Raw genomic sequence first — 23,013 nt, forward strand, 5'->3', positions numbered from 1 at the left:
GGCTTTTAATTTGTGAAAACATGTGAACGTGACTGTCTCCTATTTCAGCCGTCCAAAGCTGCCAGTTGTCCACTTGGTGGATATGTTTATTTCCGCGTGTGCACCCACACATTTGTGTCTGCTCTAAAACACATCTTTACGTGGTGCAATTTTTCCGTCGATCATGTGAGTTTGCATAATACAGGTTTTTGGAAACGTGCTTGCTCTACTAACATTATTTATTTCTGATTTTACAGTGATAATGTTAGGAGCTGTATGCATGCGTTTATCCAATGTCGGGGTGTAGGCCCCTACTATTTACCATACCAATGTCTTCAGCTCTGGTAGGTAATGTAAGAGTTAGGAATATGCCCATATTTTTTCTTCTTGCATCATATGTTAGAGTGATGGCTGCCGCGGATGAATGGAATTTAATTAGTGTGACAGGTCATTTTTTCAAGAATCCATTTTTGTTTGTTTTCTATAGCGCTTTTAACTAAGGTACGGTCCAGTCATTAATGAGTTGTGCCAAAGTAATGATGACAGAAAATCACGGAGAAAAAGAACAAATAGTGCAAGAACGAAAGAAAACCCAAACTGGACGGAAATGGCAAGATGGTCCAAAAACACGTAGGCCCTAATTCACAGAGCGTTTTCCAATTGGGGTGTTGCCATTATAAAACGCTTCTGTGAATCGGGCCCGTAATATAATAGAAGCCCAGCAAAAATGAGTATTGCCGTGCAAAATTAAAGCCACCCAATGACAGAAAATATCACCAAGCCCAGGGTCGCGGTGGCAAGGGGGATTGCGGCAAAGACTGAAAACGATAAAAAAAAAGTCAAATGTAGAAGCTGGACTACATAGATGGTCCAGGCAAGAATGCGCTGAAACCAAGCCACGATCCGCCGAGACAGCTAACACCCAGACCACACAAAACGCCTTATCGACAAACAGATTCCAGAGGAAACCCTATCTTGGAAGATTCACCATCCAGGTTCAGAATAGCAAGCCAGTCCCACTGCAACCCAGACAAACACAACACAGACAGCTGGCAACTCCCAGGGCCTACGCCTCCATGGTCCACGGGAAAATTGGGGTCCATACGCAGCCCTAAACCAGTTTGTGCATTAAAGCAGGTGTTTGTTTGTTTTATTATTTGTAATGCGCGTCAGACCCGAGAGTATCAGGGGGCAGAAGAAACAGGCACATTTTCAGTTTGGGTTACAGACATGTACAGATATATACAGCAAGATGTATGTACACAACAGGATACAGCAAGCATATTCTATACAGACGAGTGCAACAAAAAACGTAGGTATTATATACAGGCAGATTAAGGGCAGGCAAACAACAAGAAATTGCAAAGCGCAGAGCTATATACAATGCAGGGTATTGGGGTGAACAGGCGGGCAGATGCCCTGCGCTTTTAGCGGTCATTTTCTTTAATCCAATTGACGATAGTGTGTCTGAAATGCAGGTATGTTTGGCCTGTCCTCAGGGAGGGGGGTAGGGAGTTCCAGAGCTGTGCAGCTTTAACTGGGAATCTGCACCCTCCCACTTTGGATAGTTTAAACCTTGGAACCATCAGGCAATTGGAGTTGGCCGTTCTTGCTGGCCGAATGGATGATTTTCTGTTGAACCTTTCTAAAAGGTAGCGTAGGGCGGCGTTGTTTAGGCACTTATGTGTTAATGAGGCAGTTTTTAGCAGGTTTTTATCGTTGGCGGCAAGCCAGTTATTCTGTCTTCTTATTTTCGATACATGTTCTTTTTTTGTTATACCCAACGCTGCTCTAAGGGTGTTGTTTGGGACAATCTGAATTTTGTTAATGATATACATATTGGACCCCAGGTATAGTGAGTTGCAATAGTCCAATTTGGATAGAATTAGAGCTCTGGGCAAAATGATGCAACTGTTTGTGGCAAGGAATAGCTTAGCAGCTCTAATAAGCTTACAAGTGTAAGCAGTAGCTGGGCCCATAGAGTTTAGCTGTTCGGTAAAGGTGAGGGAGGCGTCTAATTAAAAACCTAAAGTTTTTACCTCTTTGTCAACTTGGATGGTGTTCCCATCGATGTTAAAGGTAGAGTATTTGTGTCCAAGTTTATTGAGATTAGAGGTGGTGCCGAGGATGATGAGCTTGGTTTTGTCATCATTCAGGCATAGACCGTGGACAGACATCCATGCGTGGATGATGAGGTAAACCCTTTTCACTAAGGCCAAATCCTTGTCATAATCACGCGTAAGTGGTATGAGGATCTGGGTATCATCTGTATCGTTAGTGTAGGTGATCCCAAGACCGTCAAGATCAACGAAAAGGGGCTTAGTGAATATGTTATACATTGTGGGTGAGACACATGATCCCTGTGGCGCCCCACCAGTGATGGGAATGGGATGATAGTGAGAAGGCTTGCATAGTCCTATTATTCAGGAAGGATTTATCCAGCCTGTGGCATCTTGAGAGAAGTGCGCAGCTGAGTCCAAGTGGTTGCAGAGGACTTTGTGGTCCACCAAATTGAACGCAGCCGAGAGATCAAGTAGAAGTAGCAATGCATTTTTTCCATTGTCTTTAAGTGCGTCGGTAGGCCTAATAACGGATGGAAAAATCAATCGAAGGAAGCAATAATGCAGTGCATGATTTGCAGGCAAGAACAGCTTTAATACATTGAAATACGGCTGGGAGGGTCAGTCCGTTCCTTAAAACTGAACATTTGAATACATTAGTATCAAGTACATGTTAATCCCACATTCCCTATGGGTTCCCACCTATTCAAAAATGTAAATACAGTATACCTTAACAGGCCTGGCAAATTCTTAAAATGCATTTGCCCCATAATTAGTGGTGAGAAAAAAATGTACACAGGCTTTCTATGAAATGTTATACGTCATTGTGCGTTTCTTTTTTTTTTTTTTTTTGGTGCGCCTTTTGGGGCAGGTCTTTTAGGTGCAGCACTGTAGCCAAAGAGTTCCTTTTTATGTGCCCACAGTGACACAAACGTGCGGGCACACCTGCAAACATTTGCAGCTTATTTGTGTGTCGCACTCGCACCTAATGAGAGACAGCAATTTGCAGAATCTTTCCTTGTTTTAAAACGTGCAATGGATTGTGGAAAGTTAATGCTTCCCATGTCGCTGCAGCATGTGGCACTTTTTGCAATAATTCTTGGGACGCCACAGTAACTAGTACTCCCACCCTACTGGGAATGTTCTCCTCTACACTGTCCCCATTCGAAGGAATTTAATGTATTGGGACTGCACCTACACTTATGAGTAGAGCTACTTTATGTTAGTGGTTTATTCCTGCCTCTTTGCTGAGAAGCTGATGTTCTTCTAATGGAACAGATTCAGAACTCCTCAAAAGGAACAGGTACACTTAATGAAACCATCCTAACTTTTTTCAGTGTGTTTTGTCTTTAGTGTGACAGCACTCCTTAACAGGTATGCTTTCTTGGGACAGTAATACACTTCTTAGCACGTCTACTATACTGTTGGGGTGTTATTACTTGGATGCAAGTGGAGGTACTTTGTGCTCAGTGTATATTTATAGAGATACAAAATATGGAGCAAATATGACAAGTGTTTTTCCATCAGTGAATGACACGCTTCTTATTTTACATGGAGTTTAAAATAGGCCAAACCTAGGATGCATTGAGTGTGTGCCCTGTGATTGATCCAGGCATACGCTATGTGCCTTCAGTGTATGCAGTGCCGTACCTTACTTGATTCAGTGCATTTTCCAGACATACTACAGTAGCTAAAAATTTACCAATGAGAGTGAAATTGCAGGCAGGCTGAGCATGCTCACTGAGTACACAGTGTGGTGTATGAGACTGCTGTGGACGGGGGCCTTGTATCTAAATAAGGCTTAGAGTGCTTCTAGTGTACCTAGCCAGTTCTGTACACAGAAGTGCAGAGGAAGGCTTAAAGTTAACCTGACATATTTGAGTGCACAGCTTGCATGCACAATGCTGTGAATTAAGGTGCAGTGGAGGGGTATATACAAACCCATACTGTCTCAATGTACACAGTGCTTTATACTAGCATGATTTAGAGTTTATCCAGTGTTATTCACTAGACCGAGCTTTTGCACAGATGTGTGGAGTGTGATTACACTTTGTTGGTGCTGCACTCAAAAGGACAGCCATGGTTTTATTTATGCAGGCATGTTGCGTGTGCTCACATTATGTGCAGTTCTATAACTCTTGCCTTGGTCATTCTTTTTCAGGCAGTTTTTCTAGTGCATTTCGTACTGTATGTTAGGGCTTAGTAAAACCTTTCAACTGAGACAGTACAAGACTTCACTCTTGGTATAAGGCTGTACCATCTGAGTGTAGGGTAGTGTAGATATATCAGCCATGCCTATCATAGGAGGGGCAGAGGGCTGTAGAATCAGTACAAATGAAATTGTAATACAAATGGTCCAAGGAAACACTGAAACACTATGTATTGTAAAAATAAATGGTTGATTTAAATACAAGTAGACCCAGATAAATCTTTGAGGAAATAAGTACTACCACATATATAACCACAATTATAAAAACACAACATTATGCTGGAAGGTACACAGACCAAAGCATATAACCTAATTTGGAACTCCTAACAGGAGGTCTAGGGAAGTCAAACCAATAGTTACATTTTGGATTATTTTCAGTAATATAGGGGTATTAGACCCTAGCAGCTGTACCGTGATGCTAGGCAAGAAATCACGTATTAAACCAACTGGACAATATCATTTTTGGGAATAGTGGAACAATTATTCTAGGAACACTAAAACACCTATAACTCTGATTCAGGATAACACAGTTATTCTAGGGGAGTTGAACCTCGGGGTGTAATATTCAATCACAGTTGACTTTCAGTTCACAGACTAAGGGAAGCAATAACTTGTTTTAGGATAACACAATTATACGCAAGTTAAGTTAAACCTATACACTTTTTTACAGAAGCTATCAGCAACTTAAAGGCAGGTATACACCTAAGACGGTTTTTGTGTTAGTCTAAAACAGACCAGGGAAAGCAAAACCCAGTGTTACACTTTACTAATGACTGAAAGTTATTCTAGGTAGGTAAAACCGAATACAGACTTATTCTGGACAGGCGAACAGCAAGTCAGGGGACACAAGACCCAGTTGGGGGACACTCATACAATTATCCTAACAGGAATAGTGAAGTGAAACCATCAACATTACTTTTGGGAGAGGCACAACCTAATCACAGGTGAGGAATATACCCTTACATCTACCTTCTGTTAGAATGGCAAAACAGTTTCTAAGGAAAGAAAGAGGTTACATATACTTTTCAGAATGGCAGAACATTTGTAAGTTAAGTCATAACTTTTGTAACTGTTCACTCACAGAGTTACAGTTACCAACCAACTTCTTTTACAAGTAAGTAACTTTAAACATGTATTATCTTTTTTAGGCAAAAGGCCCAATCCTTAGAAGATGTTCCCTGAGTGGTCTCAGTGGCAGAAGGGGGCTACAAAGAAATTGTATTATACACATATTCCAAAGAAACACTGTTACACTATGTAGTGTAAAAAAATAGTGTTTATTTTATATACAAGCAGACCAGGAGATTCTTGGATAAGTAAGCACTATCACAAAGCATATAAACACATTATAAACACACAGGACTGTGCTTTAAATACACTAATCAAAGAACAGACCTTATTTAGAACACCTAACAGTATTTCTAGTGGGGTAAAACCATAGATTACTTGCTGATTACTTTCAGTAATACAAGGGTAGTAGACCATGTCAGTTATGCAGTGACACTCAACAAGGAAATCACATAGTGAACCAACTTGGAAATATACTTTTATGAATAGTGCAATACAGATTCAAGGAACAGTATATACCTCTACTACTTTTGTGATAACACACAGTTATACTAGGTGAGTAAGACTTTTTTCGAGTAATATACAATTACAGCTGCTTTTCAGCTCCGTGGAACACAGGCTAAGATAAGCAAGAACTCTTTACACTAATTTTGTATGCACAAGGCAGACCAAGGTGAGCTATGCCTAAAGGAACTTTTTTCAGGAATGACGCACAGCTATTCTAGGTAGTTAAGAACTAATGTTGTAATATTCTATTACAATTGTTTTTTTAAGATCAGTGTAACACAGATTGAGATAAGCAATAACTCTTTAACATGTATTAGGATGGCACATAGCTCACACAAGGTAAGTAAAACCTATATACTTTTAAAGGAGCTATCAGCAACTTCAGTGGTAATTATAACTGTAGGCAGACTTATTCTGGACAGGCTAACAGCCGGTCAGGGGAAGCAAGACCCGGGGACACTCATACATTGATCCTAGCAGGAATAGTGAAGTGAAACCAACAGCATTACTTTTGGGGAAGAGGCACAACTAATTCACAGGGGAGTACCTTAACCTTATATATACTTTTCAGAATAGCGCAACACACATTCAAGGTAAGTAAGAACCTTTGCAACTGTGCACTGGCACAGTTACACTTACCAAGCAACTTCTTTTACAAGTAGGTACCTTTTGCACACTTGTTATTCTTTTCAAGGTAGAGCCCTTTTCTTATCCAGTCCTTCTCTTATTCTATAGCATGAGTTCAATCAGAGGCAGTAAAGGGACTCCAATGGTCTAGGTGAAATCTGTAGGCAGGGTGAGATAGGGGTCAGTTGCAGGAAAAGTCAGAGTTCCAGAGGAAGACTGTTCAAACAAGTAAGTATTTCACTTTAAAGTTAGTTGAGGGTCCAGGGACTTCAGAGAAGACACCCTAGGAGGATTCCGCAGTGAGCTTGGTCGAGCTGGATGAGTGGACTCCCAATCACAGAAAACACCCCCAAGTTATACATAAATCACAAAAGCGTTTTGGGCCTTGATAAATAACCAAGTGTCTAAAGGAAAGGAACAAATAAACTTGATAGATGAAAATCAGTGGTTGAGTCATTTTAGAGAAATCTACAATCAAAACAGTGCGGAGCAGAAATCACGACGACCCACACAAAAATCTAAATTGTGGGAAATAAACATCACGAAAAATGAACTATTGGACTTAATCAAGAAAGTTAGCAAGTCTCGTGCTCCGGGTCCAGATCGCCTTTCAAATTCTATGTTGAAACAAAATCCTGTAATATGGGCTAACCTCTGCGATTACCTGTTTAGGAGAATTGGTATGAAGATGCAAATACCAGAATCTTGGGGGAAAGCGGTAGTAATCCCGATATTCAAAAAGGGAGATTGAATGAAACCGGGGAACTACCGCCCAATATCTCTCCTCGATGTGCTAGGAAAATTGTACGCTAGCATCCTACTCAAAAGATTAAATGAATGGTTAACAAAGAGTGAAAATCGTGACCCAAGACAGACAGGCTTTGTTAAGAACGTAGACTGTGGGCTAAATCTGTGAACGCTTAATCTACTAAAAATTAAAACTTTGAAGGAGAACAAATCATTATACGTCGCATGTGTGGATATGGCATCCGCCTTCGACAGAGTCGATCGCGATAATCTTTGGTTCAAGTTGACGAAAAAAGGATGACACCAAAACATACTCGCACCCATCATCACCTTGTATTCCAACACAAGTCTACAGATCAGACTAGACTCGCAAGGGTCTCTGAGTGACTCTGCCAACACAAAGAGTGCTAAAGCAGGGTTGCCTTCTAGCAGCAATTCTATATAACTTTTATGTATCAGACATTAAAGAATGGATAGAACCATGGAGAGCCTGCCATCCACGCATGAACAAAACATCTTGTGACATTTATTATATGCAGATTATTTAATACTTCTTGATCTGACTGCGGTAGGTTTACAACACAAATTGAACGCTAAACAACACTACGTGGATGAAAACAAACAACAAGTAAATGCTGACAAAACAGAAATCCTTATTCTCGAAAAAGGAAATAAGAAACATCTAAAAGAATTCACATGGTCATTACAACAGACAGCGATTAAAGTGAGAAAGTCCACAAAATATCTAGGTGCCATGATAAGCGATGACAGTGGAGAAAAACCCTGGATCGCAGCATTAGAACTCAAAATGGACCAGCTCATAACCCAAGCCCTACTGGCTAAGAAAAGATAAGGAAAATTCTCATTACAACCCGTTTTAGACTTCTATAAGCATAAAGTGATTCCTGTGATATCATATGCAAGCGACACATGCTTAGGAATGCCATTGGAAGTATGGGATAAATTAGAGGCCAGATTCTGGAGACGACTCCTAAATCTCGCTAACTCAATTGCCAATAGGAGTAATCCGCCACGAACTTGGGCTACATTCAATCCATATTCAAGTGATATGGAAAGTAATCTCAACATATAGGAAAGTTGACCTAATGGAATGCCCGGTGCAATACAAAATACTGAAACAGGAAGACAATGTTCCAGAGTTCTGGCCTCTTAAAATGTGGAGAGATGAATGTAAATTGATTTTGGAAAATGTATGCACCCGAGCAGAAACTCTACGTGATCACCCGAAAAGAGTAAAAACTCTCCTACTATCAATAGATTGGGCACAATCAGAAATAAGTAGGTCAACCTCCAAAACCCATACTTTGTCAAAGACTCTAGTGAAGTTTCCCAATCAGCTTCCCAGTTATCTAATGAAGAGTGCTAACCAGAAGCACAGAGACCTGATTCTTCATTTTAGGCTAAACGTGCTGCGAACACGACAGACCCTAAAGGAATATGGCCTAGAAAAATCTGACACATGTCGACTATGCAAAATAAACAAGAGTCCTTACAACATTTCCTAATGTTCTGTAGCGAATTCAAGGGGGAAAGAGAGAAATACCTCCAGAATATTTTGGCTCCAACCTGCTGACAAGACTCTGACAAATGGTGGAAAGTCCTCTATGACTAACTGAATAAGAAAACTGTAAGAGGTCTTGGCATATATTTAGAAAATATGCTAATAAGAATAACAGATATAGCCAAAGACCAGGACGTGGTTGAGCCGAACACACGGTTTGGAAGGACCCTTGAAGGAAAATAAAACGAATAAGAGAGATTGAACAAGAGTAATGACGATCTATCGCTAACACCGGTGTTCAGCTTGGAAGGAACTTGACGTAAAGGAATTTTGAAATGTTTAAGTAAAAATCACAAAGGAATAAGGTTGGTAAAATACCCCAGCCAACACAGTACCTCAAAATAAACAAAATAAACAAGAGTCCTTACAACATTTCCTAATGTTCTGTAGCGAATTCAAGGGGGAAAGAGAGAAATACCTCCAGAATATTTTGGCTCCAACCTGCTGACAAGACTCTGACAAATGGTGGAAAGTCCTCTATGACTAACTGAATAAGAAAACTGTAAGAGGTCTTGGCATATATTTAGAAAATATGCTAATAAGAATAACAGATATAGCCAAAGACCAGGACGTGGTTGAGCCGAACACACGGTTTGGAAGGACCCTTGAAGGAAAATAAAACGAATAAGAGAGATTGAACAAGAGTAATGACGATCTATCGCTAACACCGGTGTTCAGCTTGGAAGGAACTTGACGTAAAGGAATTTTGAAATGTTTAAGTAAAAATCACAAAGGAATAAGGTTGGTAAAATACCCCAGCCAACACAGTACCTCAGCACAGAAGAAGAATTGCAACAGGAAGACTTCAGGATCTGCAGCCAAAAACCTGGTTGATGGATTCCTTTTAAAGAATATGGAAGACAGGACTTTGGAAGGAATTTTGCAGCAGGGATCTCAGGAGAAGGATCCAGGCAGGAGTTTCCTCAAGGCTGAATGAAGGTCTGTGGATTTGGTGCCTTTTCAGGAGCACAGAAGCAGACAGAATATCACCAGTTGGATTCTCGTCATTCGCAAGGTCCAGCAATCTGGTGAGGAGCCTTCTTGGACCTGAATCGTACCTCTGGAGATCCAGCAGGAGGCCCATGAAGGTTCAGTGAGATTTGCAATTCGGAAATATTGTGCACCAGCAGATGGCTCCCGGTCACAGGGTATTGGGGTATTGCAGCCCTGCAAGGTCGCAGCACAACGTGTCATGGCTCAAAATGCGGATCCTCTTGAATACAGTGCGTCTCACCAGGCTCTGGGTTGGCATCGATGTTTTCGGAGTCCCCAGCTCCATTGGAAGCAAGGGCTACAGTGGGCTCCGGTTACACAGTAGAGTTTCTGATCGCTGGAAATCGTCTCAGCTGTGACTTCTTCATCTTCCTCTTCAGTTATGGTTCCAGGGTCGACTCCCTCTTCAGCTTCCAGGATCAGACTTTTAATCAGGAACCCAGCCAATCAAACTGCCTTGCAACATTCAAACCTAGGGGGTTGGCAGTTCTTTCAGGACAGCCAGCCTTCCAGTTTCAACTGGATTCTTGCAGTCAGACTGGAAGACAAAGGGCTGCAGAGTTTTGGACTCCTCCCTTGCTTCCTGCCTTCACAGACACTCTGGAGCCTGGGGGGGAATCCACAGGGCTCCCATCGAAGATAAAGTTAACACAAAGGAATTTCCTACCCTGCTTGTCAGGAAGAGGAACACAAAAGGACAAGGAATGCTGAAATGGCGAAAAAAGAAGAAAGGAGCCATTTTGGTAAAATGATGCAGATATGGCTGCCTTTACCGGGGCTGTGCAAATTGCCCGCAGTAAAGGTGCGCCAAATTAATAAAAAGGTTCACTGCCACTAGCCATTAAAGTTAAGTTTGTCCCTGTAACATAAATGTTGCATTTAAAATGAGAAAGTGGATACTCAGTATCACCACAGCACTCCCCAAACGGTGGGGGTGCTCGTCTCACCTAATTAAATGTAATAGGGTTCCACAGATTTTAAAGCACTTCACTTGTGTATAGCACTGCACAAATAAATAATTACAATTACCCTTGGGAACTGTAGTTCTCACAAGGTTAGCCAGAGAAAGATAAAAGGGTAGCCCCAAGGGCAACCCAGCAATAATAGGCACGAATTGCCAAAAAGTTGTCAAGGAGGATAACTTTTAAAATACACCATGGAGAGTCTTAAAAATGACACCCATAAAAAGAGTAAAATACTCTGTGAGTGTAGAAAAAGATCCCCATTCACTGAAGTATAGGGAAAAATAATCTACCAGTCCAGATAAAAAGTTCTGGGGTTGACACAGGTCAGAAAGATTTATCATTGATATATATATATATATATGAAAATCCTACCTAACACTGTACAATAGAGTACTGTAAAGAATGTCCACAGTTGTGGGAGCTAGACTGCAGCAGATGATTTATATACACTTCTTGAGTGTGATAACAATGTGCATGCTGATGTACAATATAAATAAAGTGAAGCCATTATCCAGACCGAAGTTATAGTTGACATTCACTGTGCAGCTGTACAATAGAGTGCAGCTTGAAATATATCCAAACATATTGAGTGTGCTCCCAAAATACACCCCGTGATGTGAGACACTGAAGTTATACATTATTAGATACAAATGGGCATGGTGCTGTACACTCAGGGGGCAGAGTTTAGCAAAACACACTGAGCACTTTCAGGATATACATGATGCTGTACATGAGTTAAGCAGAGGGTTATTTTGGCATACTGCTTCAATGTGGTAGTTATGAAAGCTGTTCAGAACATAGATATATTTTTTAATTTTATTTGCAGCACACATAACCGGTATGGTATGGTATTGTTTATTTGTAAAGCGCCTATACACAAAGCAAGTGTTTCAAAGCGCTCAAGGAGGGAGGGAACCGGGGTGGGAGGGGGGATAACAGTCATTCAGAGCCCTTACATTTCTGAATGATACAAGTCTGCATGGGCAGGTTGGGTGCATGGCACAAGTGCATATAATACAATTAATGGTGTAGATAACAGCAAAAAGGTCTGACGATGATTCTGTAGTTTTTCCAAGTGCATTGAGGCACCACCATGCAAGGAGGGCAGTCTAGGGAAAAACAGATAGACGATCTTTAAGGCATGGTGCATTCAGATCGTGCAAGTGTGCAGACAGGTGCAGGAGAGGGGAGGAGGGGACATGTGCAGGGGGCGTGGTGGGAAGCGCACCAAGGGTGCCCAGTCAGTCAGAAGCTGGGGTAAGTGCTTAGAGATGCCACTCTCATGAGTCATTGACCAAGTGCAGTAACGATGTGGCAAGTGCAAGGCCCAGAGGCAAGTGCAAGGCCCAGAGGCAAGTGCGAGAGGACTGGCGAGGGTGCCAGGGGCATGTGAGACTCTGAGATACACCAGGTGGCAAGTCAGCAGGCTGGTCGAAAAAGGAGGGAGAGAGGGATGGAGCAGAGAGAAAGGTTAGCAGGGTAGAGGGAGAGAGAAGAGGAGAAGAGGAATAGCTTAAGGGGTTTCAAGGAGATCCGACTCAAGACAGAGTGCTGCAGGAGGCTATTCCAGAGGGTTAGCACCTATGTATCTATGTGCTAGTTTTATTGAATTGTATAAGTGCAGGTTAATCATATCCGGGATTTGAACCTGTGTTTGCTCAGTGTGGGCTTACTTCCAAGACCTGTGCGTTGCCACAGAGCTATCCTCCTGCAACTACATTTTTGTTTAACAACTAATCTACACTGGAAAGCATTTTATTACATTTGAAAAGATTAAAATGACGTTGACCTTCACTGATGTGAGTGCTCAGTTTTATTAAAACCTTTGACAACAGTTTTAGTTTTAAGATTAAAAACATGATATCCCATTTCTGTGCACACCGTTTCTAAATAATCATTTCAGTTTTACCTTTTTTATTAATTTCACGAAGCAAACCTCAGTATGGCGTGATACAGAGGAATCTGAGATAAGGGACGTGGTTGTGTGCCTACGGATTATCATAGGAACTTTTTATTGTTGTGGGCACACTACTTTCCAATAACTACTGTAGCTTGCCTCTTTGTGTTATGAATGGTGCAAACTGCCCCAACAACCTCCTCGGCAGCTCTGTTGAACCCCTGCATGGCTCCTCAGATATGGTTTCTCTTCATGCACGCTACAGTCATTGCCACACTTTGGCACCTGGTGCCAGTGGTAGACTATTGTGCCAGTGTGCCGCATGTAGGCAGCGGCATGGAGTGTTCGGAGCTAGCTGCCCTCCCATCTCAGGGTGCCTCACTACTGTAGTGTCCTTCCACAGTGGCACTGAAGACTGAAGGTCACAATATCTAAGGCTTGTAGCTCCCTTGATCCCAGTAAATATTTTGAGCACATGGGTAGTTTCTGTGTTGCAGTACATCCTAAATTCCCCCCTATTTCGAAATGCAACCACTTTTGTCTCTTCACATATGCCCCATGTACTCTGGAAAAAAAAAACCTGCCCTATCCACCTCTCAAAGCTTTCACCCCAGAACATCTGCTTAGGCCATTTTCCGTTATATTGTTCCCAAGCAATGGCCCTCATTCCAACCCAGGCGTTAAGGGTTTAACGGCACCGTCGGCGCCGTTAACCCTTAACGCCTGATTTCCACCTTAACGCCTGCTTTTAGCAGGCATTAAGTACCAAGGCGCTAAGTGTCCTTGGCGCTAATGACGGCACCGTAATTTACGGTGCCGTAATTAGCGCCTTCCCCACTCCCATTATGCCCTATGGGGCAGAAATGGGAATGGGGAAGGGTAAATGGGGATTGGGGATTTACCGCCCCACTCACCTTGGAATGGGGCGGTAAATCCGCCATCCACCATGGTGTAAACAGAGTTTACACCATGGTGGTAAAGTAGGGAACTTACCACCTGGGTTGGAATGAGGGCCAATGTAGTTATGTATTTATTTATTTATTTATTGGGCATTTGTTAGGCACGTATACCACAGAATTATGTTTCTAGGCGCCACAAGGCAAAGTGGGGAGGGAACAAAGGGAATGATTAACATTGACAAAACAGTGAATATACAATTGGGGTCCTACTAGGCCGTCTGACATTCGGACGTGCAAGTGCAGTGAAGAAAAGGGCAGGAGATAGGGATGGGTGGATGGGGGGCAGGACAAATGCTGGTGTGGGCCCGGAGAGAAGTGCCAAGGTGAGCCAAGGGAGGAAGCCTCGGGCTAAGTGCTAGGGTGGGCAAATCCCAAGGGTGGGAGGCACAGCCGCCAGGCAGGGGGCCCACAGGGGGCAGTGCAGTGGGGGGGTGGTGCTGGTGTCAACTGGGTAGAGGGCCTAGTATCCTGTGAGATTCATGAGGACCAGACCACCGGTCTCAGCGGCAGTTGGGTGATGAGCAAGGAAGGTAAAGAGGTTGAAAAAAGTTTCCAGAACTTAAGGAGGTCAGGCTCAAGTCTGTGAGAGGCAGGGAGGCTGTTCTAAAGGGAGGCACCATCCGAAGAGAGAGACCTGCCCCCCACTCTCTGGATGGAGTAGCGTTTGACAATCAAAGTGTTGGAGTTAGAGGAGCAGAGGGCTCTAGCAGGGGAGTATTGAGGGAGAGAACGTCAGAGATAGCGTGGTCCCAGACAACCTTGTGGATGATGCAGAGGGTCTTGAATTTGATCCTCGATGCCACCGGGAGCCAGTGGAGAGATTTTAGGGCTGGAGAGAAACAGTCCCTGGGCTTGAGGCCAAGGATAAGTCTTGCAGCCCTATGAGCTAGAGGGGGAGTAGGGAGGAAAGTGGGAGATTGAGGAAGAGGCTGTTGCAGTAGTCCAGTCTAGAGAGGGCCAGAGCTCTTAAGACATTGAGCTTCTTGGGGAAGGGGAGAAAAGGGGGAATGCCTCTGAGGAGGTGAAGCTGGAAGGAGGCCTTCTTTGCAAGGTTCAAGATGTGAGGGGTGAAGGAGAGAGCAGAGTCGAAGATGACCCTGAGGTTTTTGGCCACACAGCATGGTGAAGGTTCAAGGAAGGCGGCCAAAGAGTAGGTAGATAATTACTGGCATTTAGACACAGATCTTTAACTGCACACCATTCAGGCATGGTAGACAATCAGGTATGAGAGAGGAAGAAGAGGAGCTAGTAGGGGGAAGTTTGAAGGAACACTGTGTGTCATCAGCATAACACTGGAAATGAGGAGAGAAGGAGGGGATCAGGTGAGCCAGAGGGGCGAGATAGATATTGAAGAGCCACAGCGATAGGATAGAGCACGGGGGGATGCCGCAGGTAGAGGGTGTGGTGGTGGAGGAGAAAGGGCCCATTTGCAACTGGGAAGGGTGACTCACGAGGAAAGAGGTCAGCCATTCAAGTGCTATGTCCTTGATGCCGAGGGCATCACAGTCGTTTTATGAGGATAGAATGGTTGCCTGTGTCAAAGGTAGAGGCGAGATCGAGGAGAGCAATAACAGCAGGAGAGTTGGTGTCAAGATTTGCAAGCATGTCTTCACGGGTGATCAGGAGAGCAGTTTCCGTGCCTCTGGATGCCTGGAATCCAGATTGATTGTCATGGAGGCAACCAAAAAGTTCAGCGCGTAGGGTCAGTTGGGGGAAGACCAGCTTCTCCAAGAGTTTACCCAGGAAGGGGGTAGTGAAGATAGGGCGATAGCCGGGCAGGAGGGGTCAGCAAACAGCTTTTTTGAGAGAGGGTGCCCAAGGGAGTGCTTGAGGGATAGAGAGAAGGAGCAAGTGGCAAAGGAGGGGTTACAGAAGTTCGGCAAGAGCCATGGCGAGAGAGGAGATGTTGTCCTTAATGGCTCCAGAAGAGCAGGGGAGCACCCCTGCTTTCAGGTGCAATCATATTGTGTGGAAATGCAGACATGTGTAGTTTTGCCAGTTTCTAATGGTGCACAGAAACATACCAATACTGATAATACACTATTTATTAGAAATCCATGGACAACCTAGCAATCGTTATCGTAAACATATTTGTGGTTGTGTAAATAGTTAAAGCGATGGATAAATATCAAACTCTAGAGGGGGTACACTATTTCCAACGTCCATCACCTTGCTCGGATGAACACTGCTCTATATTTATCGGAAAAAAAATATTCTGTCAGCATACAAACGTAGCTACCTGTCTGTGTTAAGGTTTTTAAAAAGCTTATCATTGTCTTCTGACCAGCTTTCTCGACCTACACTAAAGAAACGTTTACGTTTCAGATTTGCTTTTTCGAGGTTTGGCATGTCATTGCTTGTGTGTGTTCTTTTCTGCCTACAGCAACCCACTGTAAAGTGTATCTCTGGCGAGGAGGCGAATTCACGTGCTCTGCCTCCCTGTCTCTAGATCATCCTCCAGATGACAACTGTAAAAAAGAAAAGTCAAACTGTTCAACTTAAGTGCAGGAAATTGACCCCCATAAGACCAGTGTCAGTTTCCATAGACTGGTGGAAAAGAGGAAAGTGTGAGTTTGTTCAGTTCTCATAGCTGAGCGAATGTTGATCGGCCTTTCTCAAAACATAAACAAACCTGTTTTTACCATAGTGCCCTTTCCTACAATAATCTTTGAACCCTAAAGTAATTTATGCATGCATTCCTTTTAATGAATGTTCTCTGTCCCAAAAATGCTTGCCTCCTTATTTTTAGTTTGTGCACCGAAGCATAGCTGTGCCGTAGGTCCCTGCAGCCAGGCGTGCAAACATCGGATTTGAGGCAATCTAGCTGCATCGAATGGTACCAATGAGCTCTCTTCTCCGTGCTGGACTCTTTTTGGGTACAATGCTGCCGCTCGGTGGCCAGCCACGCACAGTTTGCCGTTTAAAGCAGAGAAAAGATTTTGCATTAAATGTCAAATAACCTTACTCACCAACAAGGACGAGAACCATACAAATTGTATTCTTCCTTATTAAAATCTCCTCTAATATGCAAGGACATTTTGCGAGCCATGCTTAGCACACCCTATTGGTTATTACATTACCTGTGACCATCCTAAGTGCAGCCCCCTACGAATTACCTAATTGTACAGTCAGCAAAAAATACTCCATCCTCATTGGCTAAAGGTATACATGTAACATTTCCTAAAATGGCATACTCTTATTGATCAAAACAAGTTCATGTAACTTCTGATGTGCAATCCCACCGAAACGACCCAATCATGCAGTGAGTGTGAACAGTAAAATCTGCAAATTAGACACAGTAATATCCTCTCCCATGAGCTCAGCCAATATGGCAATGCTGACAGTTACTGTAACGCTCACCTGATTCTCGCAGAGGCGCCGGTCTTGACTGGGCGACTACCGTATCTTCAAAGGTGATGTGTAGCACCCGGTTGGCTCTTTGGGCTGGACCTCTGTGCACTGTATGCCTGACGTGTAGAGTAAGATGTCTGCAGATAGAAAATATGGGGTTAATGAACTGGGGTTATTGGGGTGTCCCTATCTCTTTCCTCTTCTCCTCTCCTGTAGACCCCCAAAGGTTAACGCTCTCACCTTAGGTAAGTGAATGCCGAGCTCTCCATCTGCCTCGGGGCAGGGTGCTGTAACCAGTTTCTTCACTGGATAGGTAGCGCAGGCCTCTTGACTTCAGAGGACTGCTGTCCGTCGTTTACTGCACGAACGGTAAGTTTCGAGTCATTCAAATGTCTTTAAAGTCTTTAGTAATGATGTCTCTTGTTTTGCAGGGTTCCGGCGATGGCGGATGACGGGCTGAAGTGAGTTGAAGATGGAGCCCGTGTGATGAATAGAAGCGCCTGGAAGCACGTAAGTAAGCGCTTGTTGCCTGCTTCACTATGCGCTCTAACTGTCTTTTTATTTTGCAGGCACGAGTTTGGAGCGGCTGCAGGGTGCCGGAATACCCACTGGATTAGATGTGGAAAGGAGTCATGGCACGTGAGTATTAAAGTTCCCCAATGTCTTTAAACGCACCTTGTTCTGTCTTTCAGATGCGGGATGCAGCGCCGAAGAGTAGGTAAGCCTTTGCCTTTCAGATGCCGGAATGCTAACCTGTTCTTTCTTGTCTTTATAGGTGTTGCTGAAGACTGGATTCAGGATGGTAAGCCTTTGCCTTTCAGATGCCGGAATGCTAACCTGTTCTTTCTTGTCTTTATAGGTGTTGCTGAAGACTGGATTCAGGATGGTAAGCCTTTTTCCTTAGGCCCAGGACCAGATGCAGAAGACACGATGAGCGTTCTGCTGCAGAGGTTGCAGAATAACGCAAAGCAAGATTCATCCACCGGGTGTGGTTTAAATAGCCTCCTGTAGTGCTTAGGTATCTCCTTCCACAGCCACGCCTAAGTAAGAAAAGAGTTCCTGGTAAGAAAAGAGTTCCTGCCTTCCAGAAGAGTTCCAGTGTTCTGAATCTAGGGAGTGGCTCCAGCCCCACCCAACAGGAAAAGTAGTTCCAAACAGAAGAGGATCAGAGGCTCAACTGGCAGGCAAGTAAGCAGCATGGTCTGCTGAAGGTAAGTCCACCCAAGCATTATGAGCCCGGCGCTTCCAGCGCTGGGACTGGGCATATTTATGAGCCTGGTGCCACTGGCGCCAGGACTGGTTCCAAAAGGTCCCAATTGGGACTGGTTGGCACTCGGAACCTGGGTTATGGATCTGCTTCCAAGGGAGTTGGGAAAACCCTGACCTTTTGGAAGCAGAGATCATGACAGTTACCAGGACTGGTAGCAGTTAACCCTGCACACTTTTTGCAACTCCCATTTTGAAACATGTTGCTATCCCTGGTACACATTCTACTGGCTATCTCTTGGGACCCAGGTGGCTTCATAAAAAATGTAACTGAGGCTCCACTCTTTGGAAATTAATCTCTCATATTTTTTCATACTACCAAGACATTTTATTGCAGACCCAGTTGCCCCAACACTCCCTAGGCTGCAGTATAACCAGGTTCTAGTTTGATGCTTTGGAAATGTCTCAGGTCAGACTTCGTTTACATCAAAATATGTTCTTCACAACTATTGTACTTATCAATTGTCAAGAGCAGAAACCATTATTCTACATTTCCCTCTCAGCTTCTGAGAACAGCTTGGCCCTGCAACAATAACTAATATGTGTGCTGCACCTCACCTTTCCTCCAAGGACTTTGGTATGTTGAAAACTCGCTGGGGGAAGCAGGAATTAAGGTTAATTAAATGAAAAGGACAGAGGCTCAGAAATGCGGCCTTGTGCCCTAAATAACAGAAATCCACACACTCTAACAGGGCCTAGTTCAAAATGGCCAGCCTCTGGCTAGTGTTGCTAGAGGTACTTGTGCTAATGAAAATCAGTAACAGTATCTTTGCTCCCCATCATTCTACCCTGTACTCTGTAGCCTAGTACTCTCTAGAATGTGGCAAAAATAAATCCAATTTAAAAAAGTGTCCTGAAATGCTGTGACAAATGACAAAAACACAGACACTACGAATGACCAAATCTTCATACTAATAGAATTTCCGCAGCTTGTACTTCCTTCTCGCGTTTAGGTCATTGAACTTGCATCCAAACACAGGACACAGAAAAATGGCCCCAGCGACGGCCGCCCCAACCTGTTCCCAGTTTGGGGGTGGAACAACAGCATTGTGAGTTGCAAGGTCCACGGCAGTGCTCTGGCAGCAGCACCGCTTTGCACAGCTTTCCCGATGGAGGATCCAACAACTCATACCCGGTTGGATCATCCAATCGCAGTTCTTCCACTGGGAATGCCATGGTGAGCTAATAATGATGGATGGCTCAATCTTTCACCCGGCCGACGACAAACCCCCATGAGTGCACCAATTAAGGCAGGAATCACCTATTGTGTGCCCAGCCAAACATTCCACATCATCCAATTGACAATGGCCAACCGGAAGACACCGAGAGCACAAATGGAACTGGGCCCCAGACCTGGACCATTTGCCCCCAACCAACGATATAAATGACACAGGGCACGTGTAGGAAGTTGTTAGTTGTTATTTGTTGTTTTTAATCTAAATGCAGACATGAAAAAGTGGAAGTTGAATTGCAAGACTGTAACTATATAAATGCAAATACAAACATTTAAAAATAAAATAATGATGGCTGGCTCAATGGGGCACCGGCTGTTGGAGGGCCAACAACACCTCACCCTGTAAGCCTGGGGGACTGTGTCACCAACAGCCTGCTCGCACAGGCTTAGGTGTTCATTTTGCCTTCTGTCTAATATCCTCCCATTGTCCACGTGAAATATTATTTGCCATACCATAGTGTTTGCACCAATTGGATTGTCATTTCCAGGTTCATCTGTAGTATCCTATTTGGTTTTCATGCCACAGCAAAACCTTTGCTGTACAGGAATGGTATTGGAAACTGTAATAGCTGGTTGGTGTGCCTACTGGCAATGCTGGTGGAATATAAAGGAAAACTTTAAGTGAACTGCCTTTTATAGCAATGTGCAGGGGTTCTGCATTAATTGGGCCAATCCCGAGTTGCCTTTGACATCACCTGCTTTCAATCTGTTTTAGTGAGCAGTGATCCTTCCTTTGTTCCTGCCTTGCCCCATGTGTTCCTCCAGCTGCAATATTCGCAGTGCAGTGCCATTGTATCCTTCCCTGTAAGCTCAAGATTTCTCCTGCCCATACCCTAGTGCCTCCCCCACAATTACATTGCAGCAACACCATACCCTCCCCACACAACCTCCACAACAAACCAACCCCACACACCAGTAAGCCTCTGCACTCGTTTGCTATGTCTCCCCATCCCCGACTACCATGCAATACCACCACTTCACTCCACACCCCCACACCTCTCCACTCTACATCACCACTCCATGCCACCAGCACCTAACACTATTCCATGCCTCCACCCCACCACACAACTCCACCGCACAACGCCACCACACCACATCACCCTAGCCCCTATTCGAACCACCACTCTAACCCATACACTCTAACACTCACACATACTCTTTCCCATCTTTTGCATTCTTCCCCAGCACACTAAACCCCCACCCTCACTCTTCCTGTGCATCCACCTCAAACTCTGTCCACCCTGACTCTACCCTGACCTACCCTTCCTCAACCTTCTCTCTGCCTCTTCCTCACCCCTCTCTACTCCCACCCACCCTTTCTCACTGATCTCTACTCCCCCCCACCCTTCCTCATCTTTCTACCACTTCAAATGCTTCCTCCCGCCTCTTTTGCCACTGTACTACACTGTCTCTACTGTAGAGCTTCCACCACATCTTACTTCTATACTCACTCACCCTACCTCACTCCCTTTTACCATGCCTCACTTTGCACATACCCACCACTCTATACCAAGCCACCCCCACATTGCTCCACTTTACACCACCTCAAAATAACATACCCCATTCTACTTCACATTGTCATCCCAGCCTTCCCCACCCACTGTACCATACCCAACACTACACCCACCACCCAACCTCACTCCTACACCCTCCCACGTCCCCCCTGCTAATCACCACCACGCCACCCATCACAGCTCACCTCTGCTTATACATGTCTACCATGCTTATTCCTGCCTGCAGCCTCTCACCTTTACTCACTCCATTCTCCATTCTACCTTGGGTCACCCCTACCTCCTTCCCCTAAGCACATCCTTGAAATCACCATGTTCACCTTAAAGGTTCCAAACCTGTCTGCAAGCTAGTCTGCAAGCTAGTGTTTGTTGATACTTAACATTGGTCATACACGTAGGGTGACCAGATAAAAAAAACAGGACTGGCCATAGACATAGGAGCAGTACTACAGTAAACACAAGCAGGACTCTGATAAAACTATAGTCCTACTGCTATGTCACTGGCCTGTTGCGGGGGTGTGTTCACAGGAACACTCCTCTCACTGGAGGATAGCGGCCAGGGAGGGGGGGAATGGGGGCATGAAAAGTTTTCACATGCATGAAGAGTCGCGCGGGGCCCCTGATTTTGGGATTTCTGAATCGGTTCCCATCAAAAACTCTCGGGACCCCGGGACAGAGGGGGATTTCCCACGACTATCCCAAGAAAACCGGGATGTCTGGTCACCCTAGATACACATAATAAAAATACTTCCGTACACCACAGCGAAGAGGAGCCCATCTTCTATGTCTATTACTAATGTTTTTTGCTAGCACAAACTTGCAGACATGTTTGTAACACATGACTGTGTTCTTATCCATTAATGTAAGATGCAATAAACAACTTGCCAATACTTGTTGAATATATGTACCATAGCTGCCTTTATTCCATTTCTTAGAAGTCACCCGTTTTCACTGACTACATGTTACATGAACTCAATGTAAGTATTCATTGGACCTTCTTGCTTTTTCATTAAGTGCTCCAAAAGTTGTGGTAGCGGAACCAGGAGAAGGGGAGCAGTCTGCATGAATTCTTTGAATGATGTGCTAGCTGACAACAAATGCAGCCAGCAGGAGAAGCTAACAGTTCAGCGCTGTAGTGACTTTTTGTGCCCACAGTGGAAGACAGGTGACTGGTCAGAGGTAAGTATCTATCAGCAAGTGCACACTTTTCATACTGTATAGCCTATATGGTCGGGTGAGTGACAATGTTTGTTGTTGAGTTATTCACAACTGCCTTTTTGTGACACAGATTTCAAATCTGTGGGACCTTTTGAGTCCGAGGTATTCAAAAGAGTAATGTAGCACTCTCTGCATATGTGGCTGTCAAACTTTGTCTTCATTGTTGGTATTTCATGACTGTTATCAATCCCCATAGCTGAATTTGGGGCTAGTTGCAGCATGTGCGTTAGTCTGTGTTTTATTTCCATTGGTGTAGAAGGTACTGGTGAGGAGAGGGTAACTCTACCTCCCCTTCCTGGTTGAGCAGTGACGTCACTTGAGTGGTCACTCCTTGTGGACATCTGCTGATCCAGTGATAACGCATCCTTCTCTCCAGAGAGAACTGCTGCCTGGTCTAGATTATGTAACCTGGTTGGACACCATGAGGACTGACAGGAGAGGGATACATTTACAGAAGAGCATTTTGACAGTTGCACCTAATCATGTCAGGTCTGACAGTGCTGGAGTTAGTGACTTGAGGCTGAAGGAAGTACTTTTACTGGCAAGTGACTCGCACCAAATAATCCCAGTCTAGGAATAGGCATTTTATTTCCTAAATTCCTGGTAATCCCTCTCTTTAGCCAGGGGAGGTAATCCACACAACATTCAAATACATGTCTTTAGAAATATGCTGTTTAGGTCTGACAATCGGAAGACGATTCAAGAGGGAGAATACCCTAGGAGGAGACTGGGTATAAACCACTCTGTAAAGATTTTGATTCAGGTTTTACTGACTGACTGATAGATGACTGATTACGAATTTAAGTCTAGGTGTTAGTGTTGTGTGTGGTCCAGAGGAGT

At 44.1% G+C, this 23,013-nt stretch overlaps 1 protein-coding gene across 1 annotated transcript in view; it reads left to right on the forward strand.

Moving 5' to 3' along the window:
* ADAMTS9 (ADAM metallopeptidase with thrombospondin type 1 motif 9) overlaps window positions 1-23,013 on the forward strand; it is a 1,221,593-nt gene that overhangs the window by 473,044 nt on the left and 725,536 nt on the right. The window contains exon 21 of the mRNA XM_069643707.1: window positions 21,970-22,134. Coding sequence (XP_069499808.1) covers window positions 21,970-22,134 — 165 coding nt within the window. The remainder of the gene's footprint in view (window positions 1-21,969; window positions 22,135-23,013) is intronic.

The sequence above is a fragment of the Ambystoma mexicanum genome, chromosome 2p, assembly GCF_040938575.1.
Source record: "Ambystoma mexicanum isolate Mex_15411 chromosome 2p, UKY_AmexF1_1, whole genome shotgun sequence".
In the NCBI taxonomy this organism is placed as follows: Eukaryota; Metazoa; Chordata; class Amphibia; order Caudata; family Ambystomatidae; genus Ambystoma; species Ambystoma mexicanum.